Source organism: Nipponia nippon, unplaced genomic scaffold (assembly GCF_047370975.1).
Source record: "Nipponia nippon isolate SJK-2023a ecotype South Korea unplaced genomic scaffold, ASM4737097v1 scaffold_1, whole genome shotgun sequence".
Taxonomy (NCBI): Eukaryota; Metazoa; Chordata; class Aves; order Pelecaniformes; family Threskiornithidae; genus Nipponia; species Nipponia nippon.
In genome coordinates, this window is record NW_028262290.1 from 149,323,301 (window position 1) to 149,347,583 (window position 24,283).

A 24,283-nucleotide genomic window follows, 5' to 3' on the forward strand; every position below is an offset into this window, starting at 1 on the left:
TCTAGAAAACTGAACTGAGAATTCATGACTTTGCTTAAAGACTGCTAGGAGAAGATGGCCCTGGGAAGCGAAGGAATTCAGAATTCTCATAGAATCTCAGAATCTGGGATTATGTTCCTTCTGTTATAGTAGTATTTTGTACTACCTTTGAGCTAAACATTTAAGGACTAACACTGTTGAAACTTGAATGATTCACAGCTCCTAGGTTACAAATAAATTTCATAATTCCAGCCTCAAAACCATATGAACATTAATTGTTTTGGAATGTGCTTGTGGATGGGCCTTCAGTAATTACTGGTCTTGCTGATGTCAGATGATGAAGAGAACATCATCTTTGTAAAAGAATAAGTGAAAAATACGTAAAACTGTCACTTTAATATAGAAATAATTTTACAGTCGCAACATCCCTGCCTGTTTTTCCACAGGGTTACATGTTATCAGATGTAAGCACCAATAAAGTATGAATTCAATACATTGTAAGCTGTTGGAAAAATACAATATAGCTCTGAGGAATTCAACTGGTTATTTTTGCTGCTAAACAAGTGTGGGGCAAATTTCCATGCAAATTGCTCAGAAATGAGGTTTAATCCTTCACTTATCCTTTAAGATTGTAAAGGAGATTTGGGAATTGATATATGTCTTGAAAGTTAGAGCCATTAATGACAGAGGGACTGTCAAACAGAAGTAAGTTTGGAAACAGCGTGTGGTACAAGGGATCCATCTAAAGAGGCTGCACCTTGTATGTTTAACTTTGATAATTGTATTCTTGTTGACAACAGCTTGTTTTACCTGAAATGCATAGTTTAGGCACAAGGTGTTTTAAAGTGAGATGAAAGCTAGCTCTGTAAGTATATCTCGTAAGATTTTAAAAAGCTCAGTGCACTGTAAGTTTTCTGTTGTCAGTTTATGTCAAATTAAAATAAGATTTAATCTAGCCCTAATCTATTGTGGACTTTTCCCAAGTCACGTTACGAAAAATATCAGTTCTGGTATTTCTTTCTCTCTTTTATTCTTCTACTTCCTTTCAAAACAAAACTTTTCAGCTAATTTTGGTGCTGATTCTCCCCCCCCCCCAAGTATTTATTAACGAATATATCGATAAGAGTTACAACCTTGTGAAGTTTGCTTGATTAAAGCATGCTTTACACTTAATTTTAAAATAAATTAATATATAAGTTGTCTAAATCTCTGGAAAAGGGAAATGCACTAAAATTAAGTTTGACAGAAAACTAAGACGTTGATTTGCTATAAAGAATTCCATCATAACATAACCCGTGTTTAAGATCTAAATCTTCAGAAATTTCACCCTATTATTGATGTGCTTTCATTCTCCACCTGGACTACATACTACAAATAGTTTTTGAGGAAAGTTATTTTTTGTCCTTCCTGAAAATCTTTTATAGTTCATTTTTCATACAAGCTATACTGTATAAAGATGTAATCACAGAATGTAATGTTTGTTTTACCAGAGCAATTTTAATCTTGTTTTTAGTTAAGTGTGGTTTTTTAAGAGTTACTTTTCCCCTCTTCTGATTTTTCTTATTGTAAAGCTGAATTAAAAAATAAAATAATGAGAACCTCTTTGAAGACTGCTGTAACGATCAGATGGTTTCACGTGCCAGAGATGAGTTTTGCCGTGAGAGGTACTGAAAACTCAGGTTTGAACAAAGCTTGTGCTGGAAGGGAAGCTCTGCTGGGACCTGAAGCCATTGTGCCTGTAGCTTAAAGTTCCTCGAGTGATCGACTTCTTATCATTAAAGGATAGAAATGATCATGCAGGAAGGATACTCTAGCCTGAAGGTCACTTTAAAAAAGAAAACCTCCTGCAGCAGCATGTCTTCTGCCAAGAGGAGGCACCCTGCCGTGCCTCCCCCCAGCCCATAACCCCGTCACAGGTCAGCGTCTAGCTCTCAGAGGTGGTACAGACATTCTCAAAGGTACTTAACTGCTAACTTCCCGCTGGAATAAATGTAGGCGTGCGCCATCCTTGTTATTTATTCATGTTTCAATAAACCAATCCCTTAATATTTTGTATTTTATCTTGAACTTTCTGAATGTCGATAAACGCTGTACGCTGGATGCTTTGGCTACCTTATGAAGAAGCAGTCTCATTCTTAAAGTTTCATTCAGCACATCATCACTGTTATAACCATTTACTTGTAACTCATCACTGGGCCTCAGCTGCTAGGGATATCTCAAACTCACTGTAACTTGAAGAGATTCCTAGTTAGCTGGTATTTCAGCTTAAGCAGAAATGATTTATTTGTTTATAATTTGCCCTGGTACAAGGAGACATGGCTTTAACTTGGAGAAAGGGGCATAAGCAGATGATTGGAGGTCAGAACTGGGATATGTTGTTCTAGCTGGTGCTCTCCTCAGGAGGGTTGGCAGTCAAAAACAGTCCTGCATAGCACTGGCAACATCTAGACCCAGCTCAAAATTGCACTTTTGAAGTAAATATCCAGCTAGCTTCCTGCAGCAAAATCCAACTTCATCTAAAAAAGCATAGGTTTGCTCTGGGTGAAACCAGATGGAAGCCATTCCACCTACGCCCAGGGACTCAGCTGAGGGAACCAGCACCGCACCAGGCATGTGTGTGGGCAAGCTGTTTCTTTCCTGCTCCGGGCCTGTGGAGCCACCGTCGGCCTTGACTCCTTTTAGTTACCACAGAGGAGCAGACTCCCAGCAGGAGTTACAGATGGTCTAAGGACTCTGCTCTCCTGCTACTAAACACACAAACGTAGCTTGTAATGAAGACTGCAGGAGGGCGTTAGCAAGTTATGAACTGAAGGGCATACACACCTGTATTAGGAGTTTCCCTACTTACAATCACTGTCTTTGCTGGGGCCAGGGGGAAAACAGTCAGGGTTTCTGTGTGTAAAAATCTGCCTCCCACACCCCAGCAGGGTCAAAAGTATAAGATAGTTTAAAGATTAAAAAAAAGCAGAAGCAAGCAACAGCAAGGCTACAGTATTTTATTTTATATATTTACACAAAAGTGTGCAAAGTAAATATTTTGAGAACATAGTAGAGAGGAAAAGAACACATTTTACTGTAAAAGTAACCCGTAGGTAAACCTGATCATGCTGAAACTGGACCTACTAGCTCAAGAACACGCAGCAGCATTTTAGTATCTTGGCCTCCAAACGTTGCTCAGCGTATAGGTGAGCCTAACAGCAAGTTAGTGGCAGTAATAGTTGTCCAAGACTGCTATTTCTGTGTAAGAAAGTGTGACAGTTACTAATCTCTACAGTTTTTAGCACACTTGTGTCCAGCTAATAGCAGATAAACTGTCTCCCAAGATAACCTAGAAGCTACAGAGTTTGTAGGTGAGGCACATAAAGAAAGTTTAGGCCTTCAAGAAACACCATGTAACAGCTAAAGTACTTGCCAAGTGGTATTCCACAGCTTCTAAGGACCAGAAACTTTTGCCAGCTTACACAAGTATTTGTAGTTGGTTACTCATGAGAAGAAACTTTAATCTCTTTCAGCTGCTACATCATAGCTTTTATACTTTTCCCTGGAGTATTTCAAGGCAAGCAATAAGTGGGGCAAAAACAGTGGTATTAAGGAATTCCATATTGAAGAATAAAGCTAGGATTCACCTTTTTAACAAACAAACAAAACCTCCATGCCACTACAAAAAAACCAAAATAAAACACAAACCACAAAAACCCCACGACAAACAAAACCACACCACAAACCCCAGCAATCTACTTGTTAAATTGAACTCCATGTTTGCTATGATCAGGATAAATGCAAGATACTGAAGAGAACGGGGTATTGCAAGGCTTCAGGGCTAACTGTGCAGGATTTAACAGTTCGGGGCAGCAGTGTAGTGGTAAGTGTTTAAGTTAGACATTCGATTTGTCAGTTGGCCTATTTATTGTTCTACAGAATTTATGGTTTTGTATTGCATTATAAAACTATGGTAGAAGAATCATAATTTTCTTTTAGAATAAGGTGTTTATAAGACGGTTTGAGGTTTTTATTAGAAAATAGTAAGTTAACAAGATTCTTTATGCCTAATGTTTTGGTGTACTATCACCACCAGGTCTGTGTACGCTAGCATTAGATTACCTAAAAGACTTTTTAGCAGTTCTGTAGTCCATTGTGATGGGTTAAGAAAAAGTTCAGGTAGAAGCTTACTTGACCCTTGCAGCTGATTAAGAACTATTTCAAGGGGTTAGAGGTTATCTTCAGAATGTCATACCACTGTAACTAGTTTTTTCTCCCTTGAAGGAAATGTATCATCCTGCAAAATGGGAACAGGTTGTAACCATTTGTGAAGTACTGAAGACAAAGAGCTGTTGTGGTGTTCAGTTTACATCATTTCCTAACACATTTTTAGAGTATTTTCCTCAGTATGAAACTGAGGTTCATTCTTGTAAGACTAGTTTTCTTAAACCAGATTACTAGAAATGGAAGAAAAATTGCATAAAATACCAGTGATTACTTAAATGAAGGTATTCCTCCTCCCCCAGTTTATATATTCTAACTATACACAGGAAAAATGCTGAAGAACTTCCCATCATATTCAGAGAATGTTGTCTACGGATACTGCTTCAGTAATGTATTACATCTGATTGCTTGCACCTTTTTCATGTAACATTAATTTCAGTAAGATTCAACAATTTACAAGTTTTCTGAAACGCAAGTCCTTCACAAAGGGACTGAGAGTCACTGTATGTTTTGCAACCTGCCAAGATTCTGTTCCACTGTTTGAGCTATCACACCTAGGGCTGGGATTTGTCATTCTGAGCTGTTACGAATTAGCTCTCTTTTGGTCCTAGGAAACTTCCTTTTCCTCCACCATTCCCCTTCCTTCCCCAGCCACCTGAGGGGACAGCAGGAAGCCTAGCAGATACTGTTTGCTCAGAATTCCATCAATAAATCTTGTTTTCCAGGAAGCAGGGCAATGAAGGGACAACTTGCTCCGCCTGCAAGAAGGGTCAGTTCATGAGACTCAAAAGCCACTTGGCAAAAATCACTAGCAAAATTCCTGGCTTCTGGCACACGGCCCCTGGCTGGCACCACCATCTAACACAATTGATCTTAATCTAGCAAGTACAAACCTGAAAAATAAAATCTTCAGTAAGTCAGCTGAGAAAGATACCTATGCAAGAAAAATACTGAAGATAATTTAAACAGAATTACCTGTAAACAAACCTCCAAAATGTAGCAGATGCAAGTTTTGTGTTGCATTTGAAAATAGATTTAAATATATTTCCCCCTAATTAGGATTTATAACACTGAATATACACTTGTAACTTAAGTTTAGTAAAATCTGAGATCTGTTTGTGAGTTTACAGAACAGCAGCCTGTTAATTTGCAATGCATTATAGTCTTTAATGTATAGCAGCTTCAGTATGAATAATACTTCACTTGTTAGCTAACACTCAGGTGATTTTTTGTTTTCTATCATCTGACATGAGTAAGGACAAACACATATACTCAGCGTTTTCTATTTAAAACAAGTAATTGCTAAAATCTATGCCGTTCAGTCCATCGTCCTACAGCGTAAGTGGTTACAAGGCAACAATTTAAACAGACTTGCCCCAAGTATCCTTTCCCTACCCCTTTGTCTAGGAAAGGATAATAACCAGTGGAACTACTGTCATTCTCGCACACCACACCTAGCCGAGTTAACTTTGAACAACACTGTCTTTCAACCCTTCTTGGGATAAGATAAACAGAAGTAAGACGTTTCAGTGCTGCATTAAGATTTCAATTTTCCACCTTGAATAAAAAAATACCAGTTTTGCACAGTGGATAGATATTCAAACTGGTCAGAAAGGACTACTGCTAAACAAGACTGCCACCACACTGAACCACCAATAGGTAATTATAATTAGATATAAGTAGCATGCATTTATGTCCTTTCCCTAGCATGCTTAGCTGGGAAATAACTTCACACCTCCTAACAGGAGTTACTTATTGCTATTAAAAAAGCCCCATCATTGCCAAGTGTTATTAGCTCCAAGAAATACAACACTCTGGCCTCTTAGTAAGGTGCACTAAGTGAGAAAAAGTAGCATGGAAGCACTTGATACCAGCTAAGTTTTGTACAGTAGTTTCACTTTAGAATAAAGGATACAATAATAAAAACGGGCTGATAACTTAAAACACACTCTAAATTTGGCAAGGAATCTTAGTTAAGACCAAACTAGTGTTAGAGGACAACCTGTAAGTGTGCAAAAACATGGATAAAAGTTCACTTATCTTGATGTTATAAGCTAAATCCAGACACAGTGAGGTGCTGAGCATTATTCCTAGCTTCAAAGTAAGAGGTATCAGTTTCATCATCTGGCTGAGGTATAAACGGCATAGGTTGATTCTGGAGATTATCCCAGTCCACACCATGAAAGAGGGGGTGATGTTTCAATTCTGAAACAGAAGTTCATATATGCATGAGAACCTTCCTTTTGTCCAAGCCCCATAGTCACTTTGTTCCCTTGATGCATAGCTCTCAGTAGATTTGCTCTGTTTTGCTGTTTTAGAAATTCACAAAAGTGCAAACTGCAATTGGGTTTTGATTACCCCCAACCTCAGTGGGATCAAACTATTGTCATGCCACCTAACCATCTTCCCCTAGCTGGAGAACCTATTCTACACAGCGCACATACTGGATCAGAGGTGCCCTAGGGGCATTTCTCATGATAGGGCACCACAGAAATTTTAAGCATCACTTCAAAGTCTGTTTCTAATTTTGCCAAAGTTCTGTGCTGAGTAGACACACGGGAGTCACTCCCACCCTTCTCCACTCCCAGCCACCTGCCTTTTGCTAGCTCATGGAGCGCTCCTCCTCTGCTTTGTGCAGTCCCCTTTGGCCTACCACCAGGCACCAAAGTCTGAACACCCTTATGGTGAAGTTACCACTGATCACCGGATTCCTCTTTCCCAGCCTGGCAGTGGGATAACTAACCAAGCCACAAGACTTTGACTCAAGGAGAACTCCCCTGCCCTGTCCGTTCTGACCAAAAAGCGACTCCTGGCACACAGGATCGGATGTGTTTTTTTGCATTTCCTGGAAACACCACTCCCTGATGAAAGTGATTTTGCTACTTTGACTCAGTCCAAGAAAGCACCTTTTCAGCCAAGTGGGATACAAACCCATGTTTTTACTACTTGCACCACAAAAATCAAAAGCAAATAGAAAAAATAGGACAGGTTAAAAAAAAAAAAATCAAACCACATTTAGAAGGAGGTGGAAGTTCAATCAAGACAAACACTCACTACAAATTTTAATTCTAAGCACATACCACAGGCTTTTAGCTGATAGACTGCAAGACATTAACACTTATTATTTCTACATTTCCTGATCAAATAATATAAACACAATACTAAACTTTATTTTAGACAAAAGGCAATAAATCAGAGGGTTAGTCTTCTAACTCCTTCTAATGGCTTCAGCAGGACACTGCACAGATCCACTGTTATCTCAGAAGTGTGTGTAGTTCTGCTCTTAAAGTTCTCACACACTGAAAGCTGTCTTCAGCCAAAACGGTGAGCAGACTTCATTGTCTTTTGCAAAGAAGTATTATGTATGCCATAGCCAGCGGCTCCTGCCCACGTCTTTGAAGAAGGGGGGAAAAGAAGAAAACCCAAACTTCAGATACCAGTGTTCTCTGCCAAATACTGCTCTAAAGCTTTCTTATCTGGAAAGACCGAACCCACAGAAGCACAGCACTAGGACATGACATAACTGGGATTTCTCACTAAGTTAGGCTTTACACTGGAAAAAACAGAGAGAGGAAGAGTACGTGTATTGGTGAGGGGGGAGAAGATAACAGTGATGGAATGAAAAAAAACTTAATGGTTGTCCTGAAAGCTACTCATCCAGCTTCACTTCAGAGGCCTATAAATTGGATAAAGAGATCAGATACAGTTAAAAGGTCCTGACAAAGAATGAATTTCCAGAACTTCAGATGACATAACGGTTTCTTCCAATCTAGTTTAAATTTCTATGCATGACAGGTAACTAGATTTCACCCTATTATCCAGGAATAAAGACAATAACATGTTTAACTAAAACACCTTCAAATTAAGACATTAGGGGCTTTTTAGGAGATACTAAAGAGCCACAAAATGCCCTGATGACATCATGATCTTAATTTATAACTGTGTGCCTGCTCCAGTTTGAATTGGCTTGGTTTCAGCTTCTAGCCTTTAGTCTCTTTATGGCTAAACATTTCCATAATAATTTCCTTCTCTAGTGATTTCTTGGGCAGTTTTCTCATAAGATTTCTTCCTCTTTTCCCAAAATATTTCACTCTAAGATTTCTTCATGTTACCAATTTTTTTTTTTTAATAAAATATAGTTGCTGTTACAACAGCACATATTTAGTCATCCTACAAAGGAAAAAAATTATATAGACTCTGTATAATATATACTGTGTAACTCTGTGTTCCCCTATACATTCAGTAAAGACAGGCTGATTCCTAAGAAAAAGCTCCTTTGAATTAACTTTTGTAGGAGGCTTCTCTCCCAAACTATAGGCTTTTAATGAAGGTTCATAAAATCTATTAGGTCAAAAACCCCAAATACCTGTTATTGAGTTAGATAAGAGTGAACTTTGGTACATCAGATGTCAAACATTAAACATCCATAGCAAAACAGCATTAAAGCAAAACAAAAGTTCAATAAAAAAAACCACACACCCCCCCCCAAAAATTCCCTTATTCAAAAGGGCATAATCCCACAAGTAATACAAAAAATACCACAACTTGTTAAGTGTTCTGGCACTATACATGGAACCTAAAAAGGCATTAAAGTTTATTAGTCTACGTTGCAGGAGGACATCACCACTCTGAACTTTTTAGTTAGTTGCAAAGAACACAAGAGAATTTTAATACTAACCCTTCAGTCCAGCTCTCTTAGTACTGTCAATTGTTAGAAGAATATCTATTGCATTTTGGGCATTATCAGACAGCTTTTCTTCACCCTCAGGCCAGGGAATATCTACAGACAGAGATGCAGATGAGTCGGTAACTCAAACCATAAAGCAAATGTTGGATATACATGCCTTCCCCAATTACTGAAACGGATTACCTCTTTTCAAAATATTTTGGAAGACTTGTGTTGGTGTTTCATCATTGAAAGGTGGAATTCCAGTTAGAAACTCAAACAGACAAACTCCAAGGGCCCACCAGTCTACAGCAGAACCTGATAAGAGAAATCCAGGTCATTACACTAACACAAAGGTTTAATGATATTTGCAAAGATTTGAAGATTAGCCATGGCAGAAATTGAAGAGTGTTTAAATCCTGCAAAATTTCTTGGAAATTAATTCAAACCATTGAACTTAATTTTCATTTGTCTAAATGTATGTCAAAATATTGAAGACGGCTTGCAGAATGAACCAGCACACAAGAAGCTGGAATTACTTTCCATTACACTAAAGTTGATGAGGGCAGTGAGTAGTTACTAGGTCTCTCTCCTTTATTACTAAATAATTTTGGTTTGCCATGTTCCAGGGTTTTTTTGCCAAACCCATTTTATTAACCTACTTAAAAACAAGCAGGCAAAGCAATCCCAGGCAGCACTGCATGCATTCTAAGCTTTCTGCATCTTTAAGCCATGCCCACTCCATTGTATAAAGAATAGATGCCACACTTGCTGCAAGAAAATCTTTGAAAGAGAATAAATGTAGTTTTTCTTGTCTTTTTTTGGCATATAAAAAAATTAAGACACCTCCAAGTTAAGAAAACAAATATTTTGAGCCATTTCAAAAGGACTACTGACTAAGTTTAGAAATGCTGAAAACTGAAATGTATAACTAGTAATCTAATGCACTTTTAGCAACTTTTAACAGCAGTAAGAGTGCCCCACCAAGCTAAGCATATCAAAGCAGTGAGATCACATCCACCGTTGTTAGAGGTACTTGGATGTTCAGATAAAATATTCCCAGCTTCAGTCAAAGTCTAGTAAGATCACAACTCTGAACAATGTAGTAACACATGTTTCGGCAGCAATTTTTCCCACCCAAAGTTTAACTAAAGATGAGATTAACTCCTACCATATCCCTGCTAAATCGCATCTATCAACATGTGAAGCAAGAAACAGAAATATCAGGTCTTGAGCATCTGAGCCTTCTTCACCCGTGCACAGAGTAATTCAGACAGATCACAGAGTGAAAGGAAGCAATGAGAAAAAGTTTCTCTGGTTTATTTCCCGTTACACAATGTCTTTAAGAATGCTGACTTTACTCTTGAAGTACAGGCTGAAGTGTGATTTCTGATAGGCTAGTCACAGTGATACTGATGTTTCCCGAATCGTTTGTGGAAGTATCACACATTCTCATGTGGGGTGCATGTTGGACATATCTTTCTACATAGAAACATTGTTCACCCAAACAATTTTCTTGGAAATTGTGATCTAGTTATACTTTGACTGTTCACAGTTATGGCTGAACACTCCATTTCTGCACAGTATATAGCAAACTCACCAGAGATCAGAGTCCCTGCGTATGAAAAGACAACGAAGCAAGAACATTACAATTATTGCAAAAAACCTAACAAATACAAACATCAACTATCAAGTGTGATTCTCTGAAGGCATAGGAATGCAGATCTTTTTCTTAAAGTAGTCACTCAACGATAAAGAAAGATGGCAATGTTAAATCTAATTTAGAAACAGAAAATAGTTTTGTAATGTGATTATAGCTCAGGATTACAACTATATTTACAAGCAAGTTAACTCCGCCAGAAATATTTAGCAAGGGAAAGTTGAGTTCTGAAGCCAGAAACCCCTGGCTTCACTGAAGGTAATGGGAGATTTGCAATTTCCTGACATAACACTCAGACTTTTTGCACGTTATCACTGGAGTCCTGAAAACACTCAATAATTGCATGGAAGTCGCCTCACAACCAAGTTTCACATTGTCTAAGTAGCATTGATTACATTTCCAAACTATTATCCAGTTTTAATGCCTGCCAAATAACCAGGATTTCTAAATAGAACGGCAAAACAACAGCTACCTGTGTTTAGTAGTTTTAGTCGTTACAGTTAAATTGTTAAATCTCTTCATGCAGTTAGTTAATGTATATTGGCTGCATACAGCAAAATTTTGCTGTTCCACAGATTAGTAATCACTATTGCTCAATGAAGAACTCATATCTCAGATAATTTTCCTAAGACTATTAGCTCTACAAAATAAAAGTATACTTTTGCGATGAAAATAAAATGTAACTGTAAGTACAACAAATGTATCAGGGATACATTGCATTTATTTTTTGTTAATGGTTCTTGCAAGTTAGCAGGAAAATATTTCAGAATTTTCGTTGATCTCCATGGAGCTCAGGATTTGAGCCAAAGAAAGTTATGCACTACAAAGTTGTGCTATTTGATTTTCCTGTGGTACTTTGCAAAAAAAAAAAAAAAAAAAAATTGATGGCTACTACTGTCCACTTATATGGAAGATCCTGCCAGAAATCTTAAGTGTTGAATGAGATCACACAACTCAATAACTGATTTGAATGTAACTTTATAAACTTGTCTGGATGCACACAACACTAATATCCAGAAACATGGAACACTTTCTATATTCTATTGGAGGTTATTGGAGGTTAATATTCTATATTAACCCTTTCATACTAAATTTCACCAAGTTCCCTCTCCCTAACCTGAAGAATCTTTAAGGACACTCAGAACAACAAATGTGTGATTCCTAAGCCACATATAAGTCTCAGGCTGCCTAAGTACAGCTTCCAAAACATTAGATTAGCAGGAGGCAAGACCACACTGGACAGTCAAAACCTCCAGTCATGAGAAACAAATAACTGGAAGGAGCAGCTGAAGCAAACACAGACATCCATGTTGGCAAAAGCTAAGCACTAGTTATTTTTAAAGAAGTCACTATCCTATTCCTTGAAGGCTTTAGAGCTCTAGAGCTCTTTTAGAAATGTAAATATGTCACCTTTCAAGTATTTCCAGTACTTCCATTTCAAGTATTATTGTTTGTCTTACCATGAGGCTTTGTCAAAAGCAGCTCAGGTGCCAGGTAGTCTGGGGTCCCTAGGATGCGTTCACCTTCTACTGGGGCAGCTCCTCTTCTTACGCTCTTTGGAGTCCTATATGGTGTGCCAGCATCTCCCTGATGAGGTGTCTTAAAAGATGCAACACAGATTTCAGATGTCAAACAAAACCAGCTGAGAAACTCCCATCTCCAGGTTTAGTAACGGGTGTAACAGTTGATACTTAAGTTCAAGGCAAGAACATGTCACAAAATGTACATTCCCTGAAAAAGTATGTGTGAAATGTGCTTCTATTTCTTAACTTCTTATGCTTCAAGATGGTTGAGGCAAATTGATGCCTACTCTTTAAGAAAATCTTACCTAAGTTCTTCCTCCACTGTCAAATCCATAAGTGATGTCTCAAAAAAACCCAATCTTTCAAAATCTTTCAAACATGAAACTTCTGAAAGTAATTTGGGACATTATTTGAAGATAAAACATGCAGGCTTGCAGAGAGATGAATAAATTCTCACAGCCAGTAGGCTGACTGCAGTGAAAGATTTCCTGTTATGACCTGGAAATACTACTAAATTATTTTGCAGAGACTCTCATTCTTTATTTTTTAATATACCCTTAATTCCCATATATCTAGTATAATTTTGTTTCCAACTTCATCTTCAGTGCAGCAGAGGTCAATCCATTATCACTATTGCCATAAAGGCTACAGAATCCGCTATTAAACAGAAAACAGGTAATCAGCTCACAATGATGTGATTTTAAAAAGAATCACAAAAGTATATAAAAAAAGGTATCCTCCTGTGCAAATCTAAGTTACAAAAACATATAATGCCATCAGTCATTTACTTCTCAGGAGATGCAGTGCATACTACTCTGACTCCATTTCGGCTGAATGGAAGCTAAGTTTTATAGTCAATTAAAATTTTATGCAGCTGAAACAGAAGCTAGCAATTCAAAAACATGAGAAAAAAAGGCTTCCCCAAAAATAACGTTTTGAATGTCCCCTTTTGGTACACCAAATCATTCAACACGCTGCCAGTTCTGTCAGAAAGCGTTAAATCCTACAACTATAACCTACGTAACTAGATGAACATCTTGGAAAGCTATGCCAAAATGAAAGAGGAAACACTGACTGAAAGGTATACTTTTGCTTTTCCCACATTGGGGCTCTAAATTTACTTTAGGACAAGATTTTTTTTTGCTTACTATCAGAAGGATTAAAAAGGTCAAAGCAAAAACTTCATAACCTGCAAGCAACTATTACTGTTTACATCCATCTTTGTAATAGGCTTGTAATTGGTACTTGACAGTACACATTACACAATGACTTTTACCAGGATAAAAAGAAAAAAAGAAAAAAGAAAATACCAAGCACAATAGCAGTTATAGCAAGCATTTGCAGACCATCTTGGGAGGGATGCAGGATTAAAAAAAAAAAAAAAAAAAGAAAAGAAAAATCAAAGACTACCTATTACATCAGGAAACCTATAATTACTCAAAGGAAGTACCACACTGCACTAAAAGTAGGATGAGACAAAACAGCACAGGCTTTCTTTACCAGTTCACTGTAAGAGCAAAGGATTTCTCAGAGACGTGGACAGACAATGCACATTGAACGAGAGGCAAACCAGCAGACACATAGTTATTGCCAAGCTCTTACAGAAATTCTAATTTTGGTCACACAAGTGCAGTAAGTGAAAGCCTGTCACCAAAGGTCACTTTGACAGACTACCTCAAACTACTTCAATTTTCCGTAAATTAACAACTGAAGTAATTTCAGATCTCTAATGTCTAATGCATGCACAGATTCTACGTGTCTCCTTACGTACCTGATAGACCCTATATGGTCTTCCTTTCTGTAATGGAGTAATAGCTGTTGGGTAAGAGCCACTACAAGCAGGTGAAAGATCCATTATATCTAAGGAAGCCATGCTACATGGCTCAGATACATTGGATATGTTAATTGGACTATTATAGCTTCGAAAAACAACAGCATTTTTTTTGAAGAGATTCAGTGCTTCCATCATCTTTTCTGAAGGAGAAGATACTGTGTCAAGGTAAGTTTCTTTCATGTGTTTTTGGTCATTATCCTTTTCATGATGTAATGGCTTGCAGTCCTGGACAATATGTGCTTCCTCTCCATTTTGCAAAGCATCTCGGGACTCTGGTGATGTTATTAGCATGCCTTCTGTTTTTGGTTCCTCAAAGGAGAGGTCTTTAACACTTTTGTCCAAATCTAAAAGCTGCTTTTCTAAATGGCTTTCTGTAACAGACATTTCAGGAAATGATAAATCAGAATCTGCACTGAGGATTCCTAAAGGTTTTTCATTGTCAGTGCCTAAAAAACTTGAGTTCATGTACTCCTTTTTATCATCCTTTTCATAGTCTGCATCCAGATAACACATAAGATTTTTGGCTATAATTGGAGTAAATGATTTTTCTACAGTTTGCTGGTTACCAATAAAATGCTTAACTTCCGTGCTTTTGCAGGTGTCATGTAGGCATCCATCATCACAAAGCATTAAGGACTGAATTTCTGTTGTCAAACCTGTCCTTTTTTTTGCTGGAAATTCTGAGATCTGACAGCCACGTTTATATTCTGCATTACTTTTTTTAACATAGTTAAATTCCTGACAAGGACTAGTGTCCACTAATTCAAAGCTTCTTTTTACACCTGGCTTTTCAAAAATTTCTTCCTCTTTGATAGGCTTGACAGGCTCATTCTGCCTTGAAGGTGACTGTTGTTGATTGGAAGTTTCTGCTGTTTCATTAATCATATCCCTCTTATTTACGAAGAGTTTTTCTTCCCAAATCTTATTTTCAGAAAGACATTTTCTGACTATGCCTTTCACATCCAGTGTGGTCACAGGAGTATCTGTTATATCAGAATGTTCAGTTCCCAACTTCTGCTTACTCCCAGAATCATTGCTGCTGATGGGAGAAATGGCAGACTCCAGTTCTTTTTTCTTTAAAACTTTAATACCTCTGCTATTCAGTAATTGTACATTTGAAAGAGCTGACCCACTGTTACTTGTTTTGCCTGTTGCAGAACATAGGTCATCTTCACTTTGCTGCAAATGAGCACATTAAATTTTGAGTATCAAGAAAAACAGGATTAAAGCATTATAGAAATGTGTCCTTTAAAATAACCTTATTTCCACTTCCATGAAGAACTGCAAATTGGCAAGCATTATTTATTCTTTAAAACCACTGGTAGTGACAAATGTGACATAATACATTAAAAAAATCAAAACTAAATTAGGCATAATTTGATAATTTGACTTTTTTTTAAGACCATAAAATAAGCTTGCTAGAATACAGTAGAAAATGCAGTATTTTTAAATGCCTGAGGATGAAGAAATATAGTAGTTAAAGTTGTATTTGTAATTTTATGTTAAAGTTAAGCCACGGAAGTTCTCGGTTTCCAAGAAACCCCAGATCAAAGAACCCCATCATACTACCCTGTGGCATATTATACTTCAAAGATGACGAAATGAAAGTCTGATATTACTACTATTTTGGTATCACAATACTAAAAACAAGGCCTTGGGAAATGGACAGTTAAAACAAAGAATTATAAATTGTTTTAAACATAAGTTTTTGTGTGTGATCTAAATAGGAATCACGGCAAGGGAGTAAATAGCATGGCAGCATTTTCGTTTAGGTCTGTATTTGTACAGAATGTCATTAACAGTTTAAAATAGGAGGAAGTATTTTGTATCAGCTATAATTACTGGTGTTAGGTTAGTTGATACAAAACCCTTCAGTAATACAAACATTAAACTTTACAGTTTTTAATAGCTAGTAGAAGTTTGAAATGTATTTTGTTTATTATTTTTCCCAAGTTCTGCCTTGTACAGAAATTCTTTTGTCTGCATGCTGAGCTAATAAAGCTATAGGCATAAGGTCAGCTTCCAAAGAGCCAGTGCCCTCAGCATTGCCCACTTTATGAGGAATAGGGCTAAACCAGTGCCACCCAGTAGAAGCCTTCTCTTTCACTTCTTTGCTGCAGGTTCAACGGCATTTGCTTTTCCTGTTATGTTGCACAGGACTACTTTTTTTTGAAGAAAAAATAATGCTAGTTTGATCCAAAACTCCTATTCATCAAGGATTACAATCCCAGCTCCTTCTCCTGTAGGAAGGCTTCTCTACATGTGGAAATAACTGGGGGAAGTAAGTAGAAGAGATCTGCAACAGTGCATATACAAGTACAAACTAATTTTCATTTATAGTGGGAAGATGAAACAGTCCTGACCTCTACATCTTTCTCCCACCTGGAGCTGCTGGAGCATTCTGATTCCATACTGGAAAGGTATGTGTGTGACTGACTACTGGCACTGGAGGTACCAAACCTTTTTCTTGATTGAAGAAGAGTAGGAGTTAAGCTTCTCACTGGCATCACAGGAGTTAATTGAGAAGTATCAAGATCTTAAGAGGGAAAAAAAAATTCAAATGTTGATAGAAACAAGCAACATATATTAGACAGCTTCACACTATGTCAAGCTTTCACACCAAAGGAAGTTATGGAAATCTATGCGTGACATCATAATTTCTCTTGTCATCTTTCCTGCATAGTCAATTCACTTATTTTTTTTTGAAGTAGGGACTTGCCAAGAATTTAAAAGCCACATGAACATTAACACTATAATAGCCTTCTTTCTTATTTCAGGTTAGAAATCAGAAGGTAAGACAATTTAAATGAAAGCACACATTGCTATATTAAATAGTTTTCAATGAAAGCATGCCAAGAATTGACGCTATTTCTGTAAAATCTTAAAGGGTCATTTGAATTCAGTGGTTGTGCATTTGAAAAAAGTCAAAAGATGACATAAGTAGTGTAGGTGAAAACATGTCAGACCTTAAGTACTGGGGGAATGGTAGACAGCAAGTCACTGATAGAAGCACACCTTTTATCAAGTGGGCCCAAGCTACTCTCATGAAATTAAAAGACCACAACCTTACAGCCAAGTATTACTTAGTACAAGGCTTTGTATACTCACATGTTTTGAATAATTTAGTTGAAAGAGGGGTATTTTCCTTTTGGACTATAGGTAAGGGAGAAACCACTCCATGCAGACTGTCAGATGATTGACTTGAATTGCACCCTGGCATTTTCATTCCAACAGGAGTATACTATCAAGCAGGAAGAAGCATAGTTAAAAGTTAATGGAGCCTGAACAAAACATCCAGGATTGAGAGTGTAACCTCACACATTCTTTATCACGTTTGCATTGGAGCTTAGCCATGCCCATTCACCAAATTTTTTGAAGCACAACTGATAGTCAGCAATTTGAAATATAGTCCAAGGTAATCACTTCAGAACTTCAAGGTACTGCAAACATATAAATCATTCTACCAGCTGGCAGAAGAGGTGCAAGAATAGCCTTATCACTCCTATTATTACATTTAAGATAGAATCATAGAATTATTTAGGTTGAAAAAGACCTTTAAGATCATCAAGTCCAACTGTTAACCTGGCACTGCCAGGTCCACCACTAAATAGTCAGTAAACCAGAAGAATGAAGTACTTCAAAGAGTGAAAACTACTTACAAAACCCAGAGAACTGATGAGAGACAACAATTGTCCTGGAGTACGTGAGTAGTCTTGTTTTGGCTTTGCCATTGATGGTGTAGTAAGAATATCTATCATATTTATCTCTACAAACAGACAAAAAAAAAATACAAAGCAGATCAGGTTTTCCTTCTGCTATTAAATAAGAAAAGTTACAGGCATTTACTTAAGTTTTGTCAAGAGGGAAAATTTAGTCACATACTGAACAAATATACAAAAGAAGCCACCAAACCCAAGGGAAAACATACCCATACATTCTTATTCAACACAAGCTGTTTCTTCCTGTACATCCATCACAAAATTACAGTTTACAAATACAGAAACTGTAAAAGTCCAGAGTCTTTCCCAACATACTATCTTGTAAGCGTTACATTTTCTAACTTGATACCAGCTTTGGTTTTTAGGTAGCAATTCCAGCCTACGGCCTGTGGGCTAAGATGGTAAATTTGATTCAAAGCCTGCTTTCTCTCCCAAAGATATCTCAAAAAAAAAAAACCGAACCAGACAAGTTTTTCATAGGTAAAAATTTAACCTTAGATGCCATTTTTTGCTCACTAGAGGTAAGTAGGCTTATGGCTTACATATCGCATTCAGCTAGACACAATAATCTGTCCCATTAGAACTTATCAATTAAAGCATTATATTATAGAAAACACAGCATACTCAGGATTTTCCTCTATACTCTTAAAACCATGAATCAGAAACTCCATAGACAACTCTGAATTTCTACATCCCTTTAACTATATAAAAAGGATGTACCTGCCAGCAGCTGTCTCAAAAAAACAAACTGGTGCTTTGCAGCATTATTTTGGCTGATAACAGCTAAGGGGCTGGAGGCACAAACTAGTTCAGGAACTGGCTATTCACCTTAAGACCTGCAGCCTATTGCCAGTGCCATAGAGCCATTTAACTATTCAGCTATATTTTCTGCTACCTGAAAACAGTGTGTTCATATGCTAAAGCACTGATCTATAATCTTCTGTTAGGGACTCACCACCTCCCTGTCCTTCACGTTAATGTCTGGAAGGTCCCAGTTCAGGTTGGAAATTAATATATACAAGGACAGAGAAACATGACTAAAGGACAGAAATAGCCAGAGAAACACCAAGAAAAAGCCAGAATTATTCATTCACCCATTGAATTCTCTTAGTGACTTCATAGAATACTTTGAAATCCATACCCCTCAAGAGAAATGGCTCTAGATCATACTTCATACACCTCTGTCCCAAAGAATAAATACCTTAGCTTCTGAAGTGCAATGCATAGAGCAGATCCTTTACTAGCATATACCTTATCAGTACTTACCTACTAGAAATCAGATATTAGGTGCAACATTTGGGCTTATTTAATTGAAAGCCCCCCTCTATGGGGATGGAAAGCATTCAAGAATATGGGAATGTGACACAAAAATACATTCTAATACAACCAAAAGGATACAGGCAACTCTTACCTCTGTTCAAAGTAACTCTGGAAAGCCCAAAGTCTGTCAACTTTATATGGCCTTGGTTAGAAATGAGCATGTTGTCTGGCTTCAGATCCCTGAAGAAATGGATATAGTTGAAGTCAGCAAAAAGATAACTGACCAATATTAAGAAAGTTAACTGACCAGAAATACTCAATACAAAATACGTTGATTATAGCTGTTTCTCAGTAACATCTCTCAGCCAGCAGAAGATTCCAATTGGAAGAATACACCAAAACAATTAAACATATCTAGCACTAAATATTGTACAAATGTCTCAGACCTTCTAAAACCACCACGCATATCAGAAAAGTTGCACGTTTTGTATTTCAGCAGGTTTAATAAGTGTTCTTCATGAGTACTACCATCACAACATTTACTAATGTGTAGCTCCTACACATGACAGTACACATGACAAGCAAAGCTCTAGTAAGAGTTTCCACGTGTGTTCTCTGTAGTACTACTGAATGCAGCAAAGACCTCTCGCTACAGGGGGAGCATTAGAGCAGCCAATGTCCCTTTGTCCTAGTTATATGCTTGCAGTATCCAGAGGGTTCCTGAACGAAGAGTCATTTAAAAGCCACAGGGAGAGGGGACCTAGAAGGCAGCATAGCTGCTAATACACCACTGTACTGGGGGAAGAGCAGGCAGGCAGGGGAAAGCAGTGTATATTTGTCTGCTTAACATATATAGACAGATTTTATTTTAGGTGTTGTTTCATGACATTGCTGCAGTGTACACGTGCAAAAAGAGCTTCCAGAAGCTCTAGCAAATGAGGTAGCTGTTACTATGAAATGGTGATTGGTTATGTGTTCAAGTGAAAAAGTAATAACCCAAACTACCAAATACTTATTTGTAAGAAAAAAAAACAACGTATGTTTTACCTGTGGATTATCCCATGCCTGTGAAGATAGTCAAGAGCCAATGCTGCTTCAGATATATACTTAATAGCCATTTCTTCATCAAAATATCCATAAATATGGAGAAGAGATTTGACATCTCCACCAATAAGGTACTCCATCACCTGCCATTCAAGTGTTTTAAATTGAACATTTTAAAAACACATTTCAAATTTGCAAGTAAAATATAAAATAGCTTTCACCCCTAGGAAAATATAATTTCAAAGAGCGGAAGCTGATAGAAGCTTCCTTGTGCGAACTTAATTTACCACACAATACTTTTCACTCGGATAAAATAATTAAAGCTTCAGATGACAGAGGACATGAAACATTTTCTTTTAATAGACCATTTACTTATTTTATATTATTTGCCTAGCCTACTTTCTGTAGTCAGCTCTCAAGTAACTACTATAGTCAGTTTTTTAATTAACTTCTGAAAGATTTTTATATTATAGAAAATAAATTTCAAAGCACTTATGTGGAACTCAAGGCCTGAAGGCAAAGACCACTGATATTTTCATTTGTATAGAACAGGCATCTAAATGATTTTATTTCTCAAGTGTTTATAGACAACATTAAATTCAGACCTGAGCCCTGTGAAATAAGTGCAAATTTCCAGAAATGTATACAGTGAGAGCAACTGTGCATATAAGACATGAAAAAGTGTTTAAAAAATACACACATTAAAAAAAAATTTACGTAAACCCACACATTATTATGGCCCATGTCCTATTCAAGATAAAAGAAAAGTCAGAGAGGTTTTAGAAACTCATTCTTCAATGACAAGAATGAATTGATGGGGTTTTGGTCAAGAAATCTCACCAGTACTTAGATTCCAATATACAATACTATTCCATATATATGACTCTAGCATCTCCTTTACAAATCGTTCCCCCCTGAACTCCTCTACTCCATTCAGCATTTAACAGAGATTCCAGGAAAAGAAGCCTTCATTTACACTCAAAATGTACTGTAGGAGTGCACAGCAACCTCACCTCAGAATTTAATCAAGCTGTTCACTGTGTGTGCTTACAGCAAACTAGGCAAATTACACTAGACCCTTTGTAGACAGGGGACTTAATCCATACTGCCTTTATGTGGAGGCAGTACATAAAACCATATTCAAGTCCTACTGAACTCCACAGTGCTCCATATAGACTAGCACTTTGCTTTGCCACTCAGTTATCCTCTTGTCATCTAGCCCAACTACTGTAATGAATTTTGAGTACAGGCAACAAGTAAAACAGATTTCCTCTAAGTGAGCCACAGGGTATCTTTTGGTCACTTGGATTCTGCTTGAACAGAATGGTTTCTTGCTTTGTTTTCCCCAAGATTTCTACATATTCCTAAGACAGACTAGCTATTAGAAAAGACTTCTGTAAAAAAGAAAAAAAAGAACACAGGTGGAAAGATCTCAAAGGTATGAGGGGAAGATAAATATTTCACTTGTTCAACCACTCTGAGAAAGAAGAAAGTAAAAGTGATTAAGGAATACCCACTCACTACCATAAAAATACATTTTCAGACATGAATATAGTTCTGCACTCCATTTTCAACACTATCATAAAACACCACAGTCATTTATTTACTCACTAAATAGATGTTATTAGCTGACTGAAGCGAGTAGTATAAGTGCACAATGAAAGGACTTTTACTGAGAGCCAATGCATCCCTCTCTGCCTGGACCTGGTGAACCATGTTTTTGTTGATCATGTCTGCTTTTTTCATCACCTGAAAAACAAAACAAAATCAAGTAGATAAACATTCTTTTCTTTGCTCAACCCACAGTTCTTTAGTCAATTCATTTATTGAGAAGTTGTGGATGCCCCATCCCTGGAAGTGTTCAAGGCCAGGCTGGATGGGGCTTTGAGCAACCTGGTCTAGTGGAAGGTGTCCCTGCCCATGGCAGGGGAGGTTGCAACTAGATGATCTTTAAGGTCCCTTCCAACCCAAACCATTCTATGATCTCTATACTTTAAGCTTGCATATATATATGTGTATATACACACACATATATAAAACAGAGCTATAACTTCATATACACAGGTTATTAGAGAACCTTTTTCATTGCTCTCCTTCTAATTCAGTCCTGAATGGAAATCACACTACCAATATTTACTGCAATTGTACACACTGGCAAATGAGTGTTTAGGCTGTATGTGAAGTTACACTGCCCTGAGTTAATCCTCTTATCCACAGTACACAACTCAGAACCAGGAAAAAAAGCATTCAATGTTTAGATACATGCTTGCTGACCAAGTCTTTCCATTGCTTCAGAGGCCGAGATATGTGGCCTGAGGATTGGAAATAGAGTGCAGCAGTAAGCCATCCCATCTTGGTGTCCTCAAGAGCAAGACTGCAACTATTCCAGCCCCTAATTCTTAACTTTGCAGAGAAAGCAAGTGAATTTTTTGCTTCATTTAAAATTTATAATCAAGTCACCCAACAAATATTTGTTTCCTTGGGATGAAGCCTCAAAGGCATGCAACTCACATTGAAGAAATAACAAGCTTAATTGTGAATTAAGCTCCAGTTCATTCATGTATTGACTTACTCCACCATATGTTGATGCCCACTCAATATTAATCTTGAACAGAAGATGAATAATAGCACAGCTGATAGGTATTTAGGCAAGCATTGCATATGCATTGAAAGCTTGCCCACCTTCAACGTCTTTGGTCTGGATATGTATGGTGATATTAAAGCAAGTTTAATTTATCCACTCTCTATGCAACACAACTCTAAGAAGTTGAGTCTACAGCTACTGGCACCATTCAATAGCAGAATTTGATAATATATAAAAATAGCAAGATATAAGAAGTGTAATTTGATACCTTTTATGTAAGTGTTGACCTTAACTGTAAAAGTATTTAGCATATGTTAAACTCAGTAGCTTGAATAATCCATAAATCTCACTGCAATAGGGATAAAGGATTTACATGAAAGCTTTTTGGTCACAATACTTTCCATAAACTTGTGTAAGATACTACAGTAACACAACTGAACCACTCTATATGCAGCACCTAAACTGTAGAAAACTATTTTCCACAGCTACAATCACTATTATCAAAGTTGATACAAAAAAAAAAAAATTCAAGGCATACACAAAATACATAGAACTACACTTTTAATTAGTGTTGACCATAAGTGTACAAATATTTAGCACGTTAAACGTTGTAGCTGTGAACAATCCATAAACTCCACTGCAATAGTGATAAAGGATTTACACAAAAGCTTTCACCTCAAAATGCTTATAAGTCATTAAGTAGACATATGTAGCTCTGAAGAGCAATGTCTATTTTGAATGACTTTTTACATTTTTTTTTTTTTACATTTCCTTTTCTTTGCGTGCTATGCAGCTGGTTATAATCCTTTTAATTGCAAAGTCAAGCTTGCACAAACCATCAGTAAAGTTTTTCCTACTGACAAGCCTACTTTTTAGTCCTTTGCGTACCAACATAGAAAATGCAAGGTTTTTTTTAAATGTGTACTCAGCAAAAACCCTTTTTATAATTTGCTCTCATTATACATCTTGGAGGCAGACTTTTCATTCACGAACAAATGTGAGAGCGCCCTCCCCAGGGGCACGACAGCTGAACGCATTCAGTTATAACAAATATTTACAAGCAAGAAGCAAATAGCACACTGACGCTTTGGAAGGCTTTTGGCGTAGCTCCCTCGACATTTAAGGCACTTTTAAAAGCAGTTGTTATCAGATGCCTCCCAGCCAAAGCCTCCAGGCGAAGAGGAAGGCGAGGAGAAAGCTGAGCACAGCCGTGCGGACAGCACATCTCCAGGCACCAGGCTCCTGCCACAAGAGCGGCAGCTCCCCGAAAGCCCCGGTGCCCGGAGGCTGGGGGACTCGGCCCACGGGCCTGCCGGGGCAGCCCTCCGCGGGGCGCCTCCCTGTCCCCTCGGGACGTCTCTTTCCCACGCGGGGTTAAAGGAAAGCGGAGGGCGGCAGCGGGCAGCGAGGGGGGCCCCGAGGGCCGCAGGGGGCGGGGAGGCGCCCCGCGCGGCCCCTCACCTTCACGGCGTAGAGCCTGCCCGCCTTGCGGCCCAGGTACACCTTCCCGAAGGCGCCGCGGCTGATGGGCTTCACGATGGTGAACTCCTCGATGGAGGGGGGCCGGGGAACCTCGACGCGCCTCGGGCCGGCAGTCGTGGCGGCTGCGGCAGCCCCCTCCTCCTCCTCCGACCGCGCCTCGGCCGCCGGCTCCACCGTCCCCATCGCGCGCCCAGACCCTGCCGCCCCGCGCCGATTCAAAGCGGCGCCCGCCCCGCCCCGCGGCGTCACCGGCCAACGGGCGGGCGCGGGGCCGGAGGGCCGTGCTCTCGCGAGAGCCCTCGCGCGGCGACCGTTGGGGCGGCGGGGGC

At 38.2% G+C, this 24,283-nt stretch overlaps 2 protein-coding genes across 5 annotated transcripts in view; one reads left to right on the forward strand and one right to left on the reverse strand.

The window, feature by feature from the left end:
* The window catches only part of ACBD5 (acyl-CoA binding domain containing 5), a 34,452-nt gene extending 32,418 nt beyond the window's left edge, over positions 1-2,034 (forward strand). For all 4 annotated transcript variants that reach the window (XM_087777308.1, XM_087777301.1, XM_087777316.1 and 1 more), the window contains one exon: positions 6-2,034. In XM_087777308.1, the coding sequence (XP_087633434.1) occupies positions 6-18 (13 nt within the window). In that variant the 3' untranslated portion in view covers positions 19-2,034. The remainder of the gene's footprint in view (positions 1-5) is intronic.
* An 833-nt stretch (positions 2,035-2,867) lies between these two features.
* Positions 2,868-24,266, reverse strand: MASTL (microtubule associated serine/threonine kinase like). Its single transcript, XM_009469069.2, has 12 exons — positions 23,934-24,266; positions 21,500-21,637; positions 19,892-20,031; positions 18,996-19,084; positions 17,525-17,631; positions 16,974-17,106; positions 16,229-16,401; positions 13,803-15,044; positions 11,969-12,107; positions 9,053-9,166; positions 8,861-8,962; positions 2,868-6,387 (listed from the first exon to the last, which is right to left on the reverse strand). Exons 1-12 carry the CDS (start codon positions 24,135-24,137, stop codon positions 6,230-6,232), a joined length of 2,739 nt encoding a protein of 912 aa, XP_009467344.2. The 5' UTR covers positions 24,138-24,266; the 3' UTR covers positions 2,868-6,229.
* Positions 24,267-24,283: the final 17 nt, after the last annotated feature.

Coding starts and splice junctions, on each gene's coding strand:
- MASTL (XM_009469069.2), bottom strand. CDS start 24,137: ATGGGGACGGTGGAGCCGGCGGCCGAGGCGCGGTCGGAGGAGGAGGAG. Junction 21,638..23,933: donor GCAGGCTCTACGCCGTGAAG/GTGAGGGGCCGC, acceptor TTTGTTTTTCAG/GTGATGAAAAAAGCAGACAT. Junction 9,167..11,968: donor GCTTTTGACAAAGCCTCATG/GTAAGACAAACA, acceptor TTCTCTTATCAG/GTTCTGCTGTAGACTGGTGG.